At 56.7% G+C, this 13,528-nt stretch overlaps 1 protein-coding gene across 1 annotated transcript in view; it reads left to right on the top strand.

The window, feature by feature from the left end:
- Nucleotides 1-13,528, top strand: part of IGHMBP2 (immunoglobulin mu DNA binding protein 2) — a 25,420-nt gene that overhangs the window by 3,941 nt on the left and 7,951 nt on the right. Inside the window, exons 5-8 of the mRNA XM_007944919.1 lie at nt 2,219-2,382; nt 6,398-6,598; nt 9,952-10,099; nt 11,811-11,985. Coding sequence (XP_007943110.1) covers nt 2,219-2,382; nt 6,398-6,598; nt 9,952-10,099; nt 11,811-11,985 — 688 coding nt within the window. The remainder of the gene's footprint in view (nt 1-2,218; nt 2,383-6,397; nt 6,599-9,951; nt 10,100-11,810; nt 11,986-13,528) is intronic.

Below are 13,528 nucleotides of genomic sequence, written 5' to 3'. Positions count from 1 at the left end.
GAGCCCTTACATGGTGTGTCCCCAGGTGTGTCTCTGTGTCTCTTCTGTTTGTGGATGAGCCCTTACTTGGTGTGCCCCCGGGTGTGTCTCTGTGTCTCTTTGCTCGGTTGATGGATACCTCTCAGACCTGGGTGGGTTTGGGGCTCACCCTGCACTGGTACGTAGGAAGAAGAAAACTCTATTTCCAAGAAGGCCAGACTGCCCCGTTTCGTTTTCTGTCTGCCATGTGCCATCCAGAGTAGCCCGCTGCCGTCCGGGGTACGTTCTTCTCGTTGTGTTGTGCCCGTCCGTCACGCACACACATGCGCACGCACGCATACCCCACTCCTGGCTTTTTCACTACTCTGCGCTTCCTTACGTCCTCCAGTGCCTTAAAGATGACCTGGTGTCTGGTCCAACGTGGCCAGTCCCGGGGCTGCTGGACTTGGACGGTTTTTGCAGCGGTGACTTTGGTCGTACAAAGGTTAGCCCTCCCCGTTTCATATCACACTGTGTGCGTGTTGGCTTTAGATGCAGGACTGACTTGTAGAGCATTGTTGGCTTTTGATCTTCATGACACACCATTTGGTTAAGTGTGATTTTCCTTTGGTGTTTACCTTTGGCAATTTTCAAGTCTCATGGGATAACTGTGCATTTTTTTTTTGTCCAGCAAATATTTTTTGAGGCACGTTATGGATGAATTGTGTCCCTCAGAAAAGTCTTGTAAATCCTGTAGCTGTGGTGCCATCCTTTCGGGAGTAGGGTCTCTCTCATGTTACAGAGGCCACGTCCCTGTAGGGTGTGTCCTGAGCCGAATCATCTTTGAGGCAGGAAAGAAGCAGCCTAGGCGCAGGTGGGGGCACAGGTGGGGGCGATTCCCGCCACAGGAAGAGCCCCAGGAACTGAGGAACAGACGCTAAAAAGAGCCACAAGCCTTCTGCTAATGCTGGCGCCCTGAATTTGACTTCAGCCTCCTGGACTGTGAGAGAGTCAACTTCTGTTTGTGAAAGCCATCCGTCTGTGGTATGGCTATTATAGCAGCACTAGAGAGCTAAGGCAAGGGCTCCTACGCGTAGACACAGAGTTAGAAATTTACTGACTCTGTGTTAGGAAACACAGTCTGTTTAGTTACAGCTGTTTGCTCGAGAGAGGAACGTGGTGAGGGGCGCTGGAGTGGACATTGGAAAGGACTCCAGAGCAGATGGGCCATCGTGGGGCCCACATGGCACTTTGTGACTGTCTCACGGGTGCATCTCTGTGACCGTCTCACAGGGTGACTCAGTCTTGCTCCAGACAGACCTGGGAGATCCTACAGGTTCGGTTCCAGGCCACCGCGATCAAGCAAATACCGCAGTCAGGCGAGGCACGCAGATCTGGTTTCCCAGTGCATGGGAAACCACGTGACACGCCACGGTGGCCTGTGGGTGTGTGATAGCATGATGAAAACGTTTGAAATCCTGCGAGCATGACCACAGCGGGGCCGCGAGACAGGAGGGAGCACCTGCAGTTGGGAGAATGGCACCAAATGATGTGCCGGACGCAAGGCTGCCATGGAACTTCCGTCTGTAGAAATGAGTTATCCGCAAAGCCCGGTGAGGTGAGGGGCCTCTGGGCTGGTTCTCCGAGCGTCCCCGTGTGCCAGGGCCTGGGGATACAGCGGAACACAGCGGTCCCTGATCTCAGGACACGGAGCGGAAGACACTAATCAGTCTCATCGTGGGAGCCTTAAACTAAAACCATGATCCTGGGAGCTGTCATCGCTGTATGGTGTCATTTGTCACTTTTGGACACTTAAAGAAGGGACTGTGGTAGAAACTAGTAGGTTCCAGGAAAGATTCACCCCAGGAAAGCCTGCCATTCTAGAGTGTGAGTCGGCCGCCGTTCTCTGTGAAGGGACCCACGGTAAATGCTCTTGGCCGTACAAGCCATACAGCCTCCTTTCCGACTCCACTGTTGTAGCGGAATGCAGCCATGGACAGCATGTCCGTGAGTGGCTGTGACCGTGTGCCAGTAAAGCTTTATTTACAACAACAGGGTTGGATTTGACCCGAGGGCCTTAGGTTGCTGATGCCTGGTCCAGGAGTAGTTTGAAATCAAAGCAGGTTTACTTTGTGTCGATTGGATTTTCCTGGAGGGAGGTGGTCGTTGCATGTGTCTCTCATCTTCAGTGTAAAGTTGAGCGGAAGGTGGGGCAGGAAGGGGAGAGAGCCGGGCCTCACCACTGTCCCTTCTTCTCCAGGCCCGCTGACCTTCTACAACAGCTCCCTGGACGCCTCCCAGAAGGAAGCGGTGTCGTTCGCGCTGGCCCAGAGGGAGCTCGCCATCATCCATGGGCCCCCTGGCACCGGGAAGACCACCACCGTGGTGGAGATAATCCTTCAGGCTGTGAAGCAGGGCTCAAAGGTGGGCAGGGCGTGCGTCTGCAGGTGATTGTGCCCAGCGGGCGCTGAGCCGGGCCCCAGCCTCATCCCCTGCAGCTGGTCAGGCATCCACTGAGCACTTGCTGTATTGGTTTAGGGACAGCTTTTATTCACGAAGAGGTTTATACAGCGTACTCACGAAATGCAGGACTGGAGACCATGGACGTCTCCGGCAGCAGGGGTGGGGAGAGAAACGGACTCGCCTGCAAGGTGGGCTGTTGTGCCGGGCGGCACTGGAAGGGGAGCCTGTACGGGATTCACAGCACGTCCCCTGGGGCTGAGCAGCCATCTCAGCTTGCCCGGGCCTTCCCTGCTGGCTTCAGCACCTCTGGGTCCTAAGCAAGCAGGGCCAGTTGGTCCCCCAGGGAACCAGCTGTCAGTGAGTCGACTCTGGCTCATGGTGACCCTGTGTGGGTCAGAACAGTGCAGTGTACACTTGCTGATGGGTGCTGGGCTGGGTCCTTCCCTGGGGGAGCCAGCAGGCCCTGCTCTTGTCTTTACGCGCAGGGGCCATCCGTCTGGGCCGCGGGAAAGGCTCCTGCTGGTCCTGGCAGAGGCAGCCTTAGTTGTGGACTGGGCCTCGGGCTGGGATGCGTCTGCTTATCCGACGTGCTGGGCTCGGGGCTCCGGCCCGGGCTGGGGCTGGTGCGACCATGGCCGCATCTGCCTCCCAGAGCCCAGAGTCAGGTTGGGACAGATGGGTAGATCATAGTTAGGCAGGTGGCCTGGTTAGGCAGGTAGGCTGGTTAGGCAGGTGGCGTGGTTAGACAGGTGGCCTGGTTAGGCAGGTAGGCTGGTTAGGCAGGTAGGCTGGTTAGGCAGGTGGTGTGGTTAGGCAGGTGGCCTGGTTAGGCAGGTAGGCTGGTTAGGCAGGTAGGCTGGTTAGTGCTATGAGGCCATGCACAGTCACTGATCCCTGGTTAGTGGTACGAGGCTACAAGGCTGCGTGCAGTCACTGATCCCTGGTTTTTTGACGTGTAACATTGTGTGTTGCTGTTTACGTTTTTTTTTTGTATGGTATTTTCAGTAACGTTTATACCCCAGGTGAGGTTCCCTTTCAGCAGTTTCTGCACGAGCTGTTCTGTGGCTCTGGTCACTCTTCACAGTGCATAAACACTCTCACTCTGTCCCTTCTGGTTGTACCGTCCTCGTTGGTCTAGTGTCCCTGCCCGTTCCCTCCTCCTCTTTGTTCTAGGGTCACTGCTGACCGTCTGGTGTCAGGTAGGTGGTTTCTAAAGAGACCAGGACTCCAGGTGATGTCTCTGTGTTGTGGGCCGGATGGTTATTTCACTACAAGAGGACCTTGGGTTAGTTTAGGTTCAGAGTTTGAAGAGTATCCCAGGGCAGCAGCTCTGGGGAGTCCTCCAGTCTAAACAGGTCTAGTGAGGTTTTTTTAATTGAGGAATTTGAGTCCTTTTCAGGTTTTCTTCTGCTGTATCGGAACTATCTGTTGTGCCCCTGACCAGAACGGTCGGTAGTGGTGGCAGGCCCCGGTTCATGTGGTCTGCGGGTGGGCGGTGGCAGGCCCCGGTTCATGTGGTCTGCGGGTGGGCGGTGGCAGGCCCCGGTTCATGTGGTCTGCGGGTGGGCGGTGGCAGGCCCCGGTTCATGTGGTCTGCGGGTGGGCGGTGGCAGGCCCCGGTTCATGTGGTCTGCGGGTGGGCGGTGGCAGGCCCCGGTTCATGTGGTCTGCGGGTGGGCGGTGGCAGGCCCCGGTTCATGTGGTCTGCGAGTGGGCGGTGGCTGGCCTCGGTTCTTGTGGTCTGTGGGTGGGCGAGGCCATGGCTTGGGGACCCGTGGCCCCGTGCACCGGTTTCCCCTGGGCTTCTTTGCCCTCCGTCTGGTCTGCTCTGGATGAAGGGACCCACAGTGTGTGTTAGGTGCTTGCGTCCTTGTTGGGTGGGTGAGGAGGGGCCTCTTAGCCTCACCCGTCTGCCTGAGTCATCACGGCTCTGCGCACCTCGAAGGCTTGCACGGGTCCTTTGGGTTTATGGGGTATTGGATAATGACGAGGACTGGAGCAGTGATGGTCACCACCCATGTTGGCATGTTGGCCGAGTGCTTTGTATGAAGTGGGCACTTGAGGTACTTCCCCTGCACTCCCCCTGCTCCCCCCAGACGCCCTGGCAGCGGGGCGCAGGCAGAGGAGCTGAACAGCGGGGTCGGGGTCCCCAGGCTCTGAGCAGCAGCAGCAGGCCTGGGTGAGAACGCGGCTGATGTCCCAGCAGACCCCCTGCCCAGTATCTCACCTTGTGCTGCCTCTCAGAGCTGACCCGGGGTTGGCATGCTGCAGCTGTGGAGGGGCGGATGGTGAGGCTGCGTGAGCCACACGTTGTCCTCGGCGGGTGGGCTCTGTCGCATCGCAGACAGCAGCGGTAGGGAGAGAGAACAGTGAGCACTGGTTTTCCTGCCCGTGTGGGTCTTGGCTGGCAGAGGCATTTGGAAGCTGGTAAGGAAAGGTGACTTGGTGTCAGGCAGGACTGGGTGGCTTGGCTGCTCTGTTTGGAGAAACGGCGAAACAGGAGGCATGTGCTGCCGCCTCTGGCTGTGCCCAGGGGGCTGGAGGCCATGGGGGTGGCAGCTGCCGCCCCTCCCTGGGCTCTCCTCTCTGCCTCCCCCGCCACCTGCCACCTTTTTCAAAGGTTCCAGAAGCAGACTTGAGCCTGTTCAGAAAGATGTCCCCTTTGTGACTCTGTCAGGTGAGAGGATAACTGGGTGGGTGATGTGGCAAGGGCTCCACCCCTGATGATTTCAGGGCACACTTAGCCCCCAGTCCCTTCCTTCCACCCACAAGTTGCTTAGGCCTATTGGTGCTTGGGGACCAGCACATTCTTAGGACGCAGATTGCCAGGACCACAGGCTGTGTCGGTTTACACCCAGCTGTGTTCTTCAGGGTGTTTTTATTCATCTTTAAAGCTTCACATTTACATGTTGAAATGACTGCTATGCATAGTCAGCCCTGCTTTTGTTATCTCTCAGGCTTTTGGTTGGTTTTAATAGTTTGATTAAGATACAAAGATAGGGTATAAGTGACCAGGCCAGCATAGAGGGGCCCTGGGAGGAAACGGTGGAGCAGAGCAGAGCCTCAGAGTCCTAGGAAAAGGAAACAGACTCACTGGACGGTTGAGACTGGAAGACTCCCCAGGACTACTGTCCTGAGAAACTGTAAGCTTTGAACCAAAACTAGCCCCTAAGGTCACCTTGTAGCCAAATAACAGATTGGCTGACAACACAAAGAACATCAGTGATTGCTAGTCTCCTTGAAAAACCACTTCCATGACACCGGACTGTTAGCAATGACCCTAAATCGAAGAGGAGAAGGGGAGGGGCAGGGACACTAGACCAACGAGGATGGTACAACCAGAACAGAAAGAGTGAAGTATGTGACCGTTTCACTGAACACTGGTGTAAATCTTCACCAAAAACACACTAAGATGTCCTTTAGAAAAATAGGCTGTTGTTGTTGTTATGTGCCCTCGAGTCGGACCTGACTCATAGCGACCCCTCCTTGGGTTTCCGAGGCAGTATCACTAGGGAAGTAGATTGCCCCACCTTCCTTCCCAGGAGTGGCTGGTGGGTTTGAACCGTCAGCCTTCTGGTTAGCAGGCACGTACAACACGTATATAGGCATCCACATACACGTATAAAAAAATCAAACCTATTGGTATTGAGTGGATTGGAATCATAGAGGACAGAGTGGAACTGCCCCACAGGGTTTCCTGAGCTGTCAATCTTCATGGAAGCAAAGCCCAAACCACACCCACTGCCGTGGAGTCCATTCCCACCCACAGCGCCCCTAGAGGACAGAGTGGAACTGCCCACCGGGTCTCCAAGGCTGTCAATCTTCACAGAAGCAGACTGCCTCTTCTCTCTCCTGCAGACTGGCTGTGGGGTTTGAACAGTCGGTCTTTTGGTTAGCAGCCACCTGGGCTCTGTGCACGTGTGTATGCCATCATAAAAGACCAGAGCCCACTCTGAAGTTTGCGTTCTCTCTGCAGGTCCTGTGCTGCGCCCCCTCGAACGTCGCCGTGGACAACCTGGTGGAGCGCCTGGCCCGCTGTGAGCAGAAGGTCCTGCGCCTGGGCCACCCGGCCCGCCTGCTCGACTCCATCCAGCAGCACTCCCTGGATGCGGTGTTGGCGCGGAGCGACAGCGCCCACATCGTTGCAGACGTCAGGAGGGACATCGACGAGCTCTCTGTAGGTGTCCTTTCGTAGCACCCAGTTGATTTTGGCTGTCTTTAAGGGGTCTGTCTGTCTGTCCAGAGTCCTCTGTTTTCTCCTGCTCTGTCTGTTCATCTGATAATTTCAAGAATTAGGACTTCTTTTTTTTTTTTTTAGCACTAATCATGAAATGTTATTAATCATTAATTTTTTTGTAGTTTATTTTTGTTGTTGAAACTATACACAGAACGTACACCAGTTGAACAGTGTCTACTTGTACAGTGATGCTGGTGACAGTCCTCAAGCCATCAGCCATCAGCCGTCCTCACCCCTTTTCCCAGCTGTCCCTCCCCGCTAACATACACTGACCGCCCCTGAGGTTTCCATCTGACCTTTCGAGTTGCTTGTGTCCCCTTGACCCTGATCTTAAACGACTGCATGTTCAGGGCATTCTTTACTAGTTCAGCTCAACTGTTTTTTTCCTTTTAGATTTGTATTTGTGTATTTATTTTTGTTGTTTGGTTTTAAGAAGCCTTGAGGGGAGATGTTTGGTGTAAGGTTTAAGTTGATCTCAGGGCAGTAGTTATCCAGCCTGCATGACTCCGGAAAGTCTGCAGTCCCTGAGAGTGTGAGATTCTGGCCCTGCCCGGTTTTGATAGACACGTGTCCTTGGCATTGTGCAGGCACCCAGGTCCTCAGGTCAGTCCGTCAGCAGGCAAGGGATCATTCCAAAGACATGTCCCTCGGTGCCTCCCTGTGGCCCCTGTAACCAGGCAGACCGTCTAGATCATTGCAAGGAGGGTGAACAGAGACAGCCGACAAATGAAAGTTCAGTGTGCACACACCCTTGGGGCATCCTCTTTGCCTGTTTTATGCTCTGCTGTGGAAGCGAGCACCTGTACTGGGGGCCAGTAGGTGGGGGTCCAGAGGGAGACGCCCCGTTTCTATCAGGCATCAAGGCCTTTGCCTCTCTGGTTTACTCTGATTACTTGGCCCGTCATTCTGCATCCCATCAGCCACCTCTCATGAGCCTGCCTTGCTTTGGACAAGAGATGCGGCAGGGCAGGGAGCTGGGCGCCGGTGCCTTCCTGGGGCCTGTAGCAGGGCGGCTGCTCTGGTGCCAGTGGCGTGTTGGTGCCGTGGTGGGGACAGTCCGCACGTTCTGGAGGTGGGAGATAGGACACACGTCTTTCTCGACTGAAGGCGGTGTGGGGAACTGCCGTGAGGTGACTCGCCCCTTCACGGCGCGGGGAGGGTGCGTTGTCTTGGGGCAACTTCATTGTCTTGCTCCTATTCAAACCGTTGCTTTTTGAGACTTCTCTGCAAATTCACGACAAGAAAACGTGGTGCCACATATCATGTCCTGTCCCTGCCCAAACCCTGTCTCCAGAGCCGCCATGACAAATAAGGAAAAGGTTGCAGGTCTTTCTGAGAAATTAAGGTGCGTAAGTTGCCTTTGTTGTTCTTAGGTGCTGCTGAGGCAGCTCCAGCCCCCAGCAACCCCACGTGGCACAGACCCAAACGCGGCCCGGCCCTGGCCAGCCGCACCGTCATGGCTGTGCTCGAGCCCACGGCTGCAGCTGCCGTCAGTCCGTGTCGTTGAGGGCCTTCCCTTTCTCCCTGACCCTCTGCTTTACAGAGCACGCTGTCCTCCTCCAGAGACTGGGCCCTTCTGACACCATGACCAGACCACATGAGACAAAGCCTGGCCATGCTGCTTCTAAGGAGCGTTCTGGCTGGCCTTCTTCCAGGACAGATTTGTTTGTACCCTGGCCGTCCGTGGTATTTTCAGTATTCTTCGCCAGCACCACAGTGCTAAGGCATCGGTTCTTCTACTGTCTGCCTTATTCATTGTCCAGCATACATAGGAGGTGATTGGGTTTGGGTGAGCGTTTTATGGGCTGAAATCGTTTCTTTAAATCTCTTGTCAAATGTGGACTCCGAGTTGAGTGTAGCCTCTGCCTGACACCCAGCTGCTGAAACCCAGACCCGAGACGGTGGGAGCTCTCCTGCCCCCAGCACGTGAGACTGCAGGGCTGGCCGGGGTACTGGTCCCTCGGGAGTTCGTGGTTGACTGAGCCGTTGTCTCTAGGGCTCAGACGTTTCCTACGGGGCCTCCTCATACAGCAAGCGAGGAGTCCCGGGTGGCGCAAAACCAGGCGCTCGGTGTCTGACGGAAAGGTTGACACCTGAGGAGAGGCCTCACGGTCTGCTTCTGTAGGGTCACAGCTTAGAGACCCCGTGGGACACAGGTCTACCCGCACCCCTGAGGTCACTGGGAGGGGTCACAGGTCTACCCGCAGCCCTGAGGTCACTGGGAGGCAGGACACAGTGCTAGCCTGCACCCCTGAGGTCACTGGGAGGGGTCACAGTGCTAGCCGCACCCCTGAGGTCACTGGGAGGGGTCACAGGTCTGCCCGCATCCCTGAGGTCACTGGGAGGGGGACACAGGTCTGTCTGCACCCCTGAGGTCACTGGGAGGCAGAGTCAAGTCACCACCCATGGTCTGCTTCGGGTTTTGGTTTGTATGGCAGGTGGGGTGTCGGGGCTCCGTCACGTGTCTGCACAGGAGAAGTCTGGGCCTCTTGGGGCTGCCTCAGGAGCCTCCAGGCAAATCTGCAAAAGACCTCTTCCAAGTGCTGAAGGGCAAAGACGTCTCCTTGAAGACTAAGGTGCGCCTAACCCAAGCCATGGTGTTTTCAGTCGCCTCATATGCCTGCGAAAGCTGGGCACTGAATGACGAAGACCAGAGCTGATGCTTTGGGGCTGTGGTGCTGGAGAAGATTCGCTGAAGTCCAGGGGCTGCCGGAGAACAGGTCCGTCCCGGAGGAAGTGCGGCCGGCACGCTCCTTGGCCCCGGAGAACGGGTCCGTCCCGGAGGAAGTGCGGCTGGCACGCTCCTTGGCCCCGGAGAACGGGTCCGTCCCGGAGGAAGTGCGGCTGGCACGCTCCTTGGCCCCGGAGAACGGGTCCGTCCCGGAGGAAGTGCGGCCGGCACGTTCCTTGGCAGCGAGAACGGCCAGGCTTTGTCTCACCCACGTTAGTCATGTTGTCAGAAGGGACCGTTCCCGGAGAAGGATGTCGTGCTTGGTAAAGTGGAGGGTCGGCAGAAAAGGGGAAGGCCCTCAACGAGATGGGCTGACGCAGTGGCTGCAGCTGTGGGCTCAGGTACAGCAAGGATCGTGGGCCTGGCACGGGACTGGGCAGTGTTTGGTTCTGCTGGGCGTGGGGTCACTGAGTCGGAGACGACTCGACAGCACCTCACAACGACAGGGACCTCCTGAACTGGACCAACGGCCTGTACACAAAAGCCCCCTGTAAATGAAGGAGAACTAAAGACGTGCCAGGTGGTGTTGGGCCAGTTCAACGTTTTCTGCTTCCCTTTGCAGATGAAGAACAAGAAGGCCCAGGAGAAGGGCGAGAGGAGTCATCTTCGAAACGAGATCAGGCAGTTGAGGAAGGAGCTGAGGGAGCGGGAGGAAGCCGCCATGCTCGAGAGCCTCACGTCGGCCCACGTGGTCCTCGCCACCAACACCGGTGAGCGGCCCGGGCCTCCGTCGGGCCTGAGAGCCAGTCGGGAGTGTCCGCGCCCTTCGTGTTACCCGCTTCCCGAGTGTTGGGTACAGTCCACCAGTGGGGCCTTCTGGGCCGGGGGTCCCTCCTCGGGAAGGTTTAGCTACGTGTTCAGTTTCCTCGAGAGCTGTCGATACCCAAGTCCTCCCTCTTTTTTAAAATAACGTATCGTGTTTTTGGTGAAGCTTACGCAGCCGTCAGGTCTCTGCCCAGCAGTGTCTGTGCGTGTCGCTCGTGCCGTTGGCTTCCTTTCCGCAGCCTCTCGGCCGCCTCTGTTGCCCCTCTGCTCGTCAAGTCCTGTCTTCTGGAGCGACCGTCTGTCTTCACAGAGTTTGTCCGTTGTACGTGCCTTGTCAGTTGATGGGCGTGGAGCTGTTGGCAGCGCTCCCTGCTGTCCTCCCAGCTCTGTCGCCTCTGCGATCACGCCCCCTCCCGCGTTCCTCATGTGGACCCCCTCGTTTCTCCCGGATGACTGTGGCTGGAGCCGTCATTTACTGATTTTCTCAAAGAACCTGGTTCTGGTTTCGTTGCTCTTCTGCTGCCTTCCTTCCTTCCTCCTTGGTTTTTTTTTTTCTTACTTGGGTCCGATTTCCACCTCTGGTGTTAATGTCTTAGGCTGGAAGCCGAGGTCATTGCGCTGGGACCCTCCCCTCTTTTCCAACACAGGCCTTTGGTGCTGTCATGTCCCTGACGTGCTACTCGGGTGGCGTCCCACGTTTCCTAGCACGTTGTTCTCGCTCCAGAACCCTTCTGACCCCTCGTGCTCTCTCCTCTGACTCGGGCTGTTGGGAAGTGCTCCTTGGTCTCTGTGCGGGGGACCTGTTAGATCTCTTGGTGGCTGATCTCAGATTAAATGTCGTTGTTGTCAGGACGTACTTTATGTGGGTTGAGTCACTCGCTGCGACCTCCTCACGGTCTGGAAGGCGGTCTGTCTGCGTAAACTTCCCAGGTCCACTTGAGAAGAACGTCCGGTGCCTTCTGTTCTGTTTAATTTTTTTTGGGAGGCTGGTTTCTCTTAAGTTTGGCACGTGGAGCACGCTGTGCGTGTCAGGCGGGTCACGGTGTCTGACGGTATCTCCAGGTCTGTCATCCATCCTGACTTTCTGTCTCTCTGTCCCTTACTGGGTGGGCCGTTGCAGTCGGCCACTGCAGCCACACCTTGTCTCTTTCTCCCTGTAGTCCTGATGTTTCTGTGTCCTGTTTTGTGAAGCTCAGTTATTAGGGGTGTAAAGTTTGACTTATGTGTTCCTGGTTAGTTAACTGATTTATCGTTATGAAATGACCTTCATCATCTCTGGTAATTTTTTTAATCTACTTTGTCTGATATTATAATACCATGTTCTTATGCAAATAGAACATAATGAGTTACACGGTTTTGCAAACCATGCAGCCCCCTCGTGTGAGCTTCCTGTGAGTGCTGCGTGTATGTGTTATTTACGTGGGTGCATTGCATGTGAAAAATATGGTAAGCTCTCCAGCTTTCTCTTGACTAGGTTAGTGGGGCCTATCTTTTCACCTTCACAGGTAAAGTGGCTTTTTGTGCATAGGATGTGGTTGGGCCTTGCATTTTTATCCGGTTGGACAGTCTCTGCCTTTGACTGAGGTTTGGATCACCCGTGTGTAGTGCTGTGAGAAGCCAGAGCCCCTGTGAACACTGGGCGCCCGTTTCGACCAGGTGCCTCTCCCGATGGCCCTTTGAAGCTGCTGCCCGAGAGCTACTTTGACGTGGTGGTCATCGACGAGTGCGCCCAGGCCCTGGAAGCGAGCTGCTGGATCGCCCTGCTGAAGGCCAGGAAGTGCATCCTGGCTGGGGACCACAGGCAGCTGCCCCCCACCGTGGTCTCACACAAGTAAGGAGGCCAGCCTCAAGTGCCTTTCTCTGCCTCCCGCAGCCCCTCCCTTGGCCTTCGTGGTACAGCTAAGAAGCCCTGGGCTTGCCAGGGGGCTGTTTTGAGTCCCCCTCCCATCCCACATTAGTGCGGTTATTTGGTCAGGTGGCCTGCTTTCCTTCGACTTCGCTGTTTGAGGGTGGCCCTGTCAGGGCCCGCTGAGTCACGTTAACTCTCCCCTGAAGAGCCCGTGGGTCCCTGCATAGCGTGGACAGTTCACACCCCCAGAGGCACCTCGAGACACAGGCCTGGTGATCTGCTTCCGAAGGTCACAGCCACTGAAAACCCCACGGAGCAGTTCTACTCTGCACACGTGGGGTGCCCAGGAGTTAGGGTTCATACAAAGGTAAGAGGTTAGTGAGTCCAGCAGGCTTGCCGTGGGTGTCCATGGCATGAGGAGTTCCCCCGGATGCCTGTTCTGTGGACACAACCAAGTTCTGGCTTGGTTAGCCGTGGCCCGGCAGGCTCGTCCGTCGGGGCCTCAGAAGTAGTTGAAGTGGTGGGCTGCGGGCTGCCTGCTGCGGTCCAGCCCAGGCTCTGTCCTGAGCAGGGAGACGGGTTGCCCTGTGGTCGGCTACACCGGCTGCCTCTGCACTGACGGCTCCTTCCCCAGGTGTCGGGTGGGTTGGAACCTCCCTCCGTGGGGTTCTCTGCCCCCCAGCATGGCGTCCTGTCGCGCCCTGTCTGACGAGCTTCCCTCTCAGTCTCTGGTCCCTTCTACGGCTTGTTCACTTATTCTCAGCACTTGTCACGCCTGGCAGTGTCCCATGTTTGCCTCTTCATTGGTTGACCTTCAGACCCGGCCTGTGAGTTACCTGTGGCCGGGTAACAGAGCCTGGCATGGGGTTTCTCTCTGAGCAGTTGCTGGCCCCAGAGTCCATGGCCAGAGAGGCATTCCCATGGCGGGCCCTGCCCTTTGGTTCTCCTTGATTGTTGTGTTTCCCTCCCTCACTCTGTGTCTGGAGGTCACCATTGACCTTGAGGGCCAGAAAAAGCGTGTGCAGGGGTGCCTCTCAAGGGGACCTTCCAGAGGGGAGAGCACAGAGGGGTGTCTGGACCATGTGCTTCCAACCAGGGGGCTGTCGAAGGGTATTCCAGTAGCTCAGACCCCCCTCCCTGTTCCTCCCTGGGTGCAGGACCATGTTGGCGGGGTCTCCCCATTCCTCTCCTCTTCCCGTCTGGCTCCAGGGTCCTGCCATGGTCCCTGCTCACCCCCTCCCCGTTCCTCCTGGGGTGCAGGGCCATGTTGGCGGGGCCTCCCTGGTCCTCTCCTTCCCGCCTGGCTCCGGGGTCCGGCCGTGGCCCCTGCTCACCCGCTCCCCGTTCCTCCTGGGGTGCAGGGCCATGTTGGCGGGGCCTCCCCGTTCTTCTCCTTCCCATCTGGCTCCGGGGTCCAGCCGTGGCCCCTGCTCACCCGCTCCCTGTTCCTCCCGGGGTGCAGGGCCATGTTGGTAGAGCCTCCCTGGTCCTCTCCTTCCCGTCTGGCTCCGGGGTCCGGCCGTGG

The sequence above is a fragment of the Orycteropus afer genome, unplaced genomic scaffold (assembly GCF_000298275.1).
Source record: "Orycteropus afer afer isolate SDZICR_OR568_19922 unplaced genomic scaffold, OryAfe1.0 scaffold00130, whole genome shotgun sequence".
Taxonomy (NCBI): Eukaryota; Metazoa; Chordata; class Mammalia; order Tubulidentata; family Orycteropodidae; genus Orycteropus; species Orycteropus afer.
The sequence above is the reverse complement of the archived record's forward strand: the minus strand, read 5'-3'. Positions and strand labels throughout refer to the sequence as shown.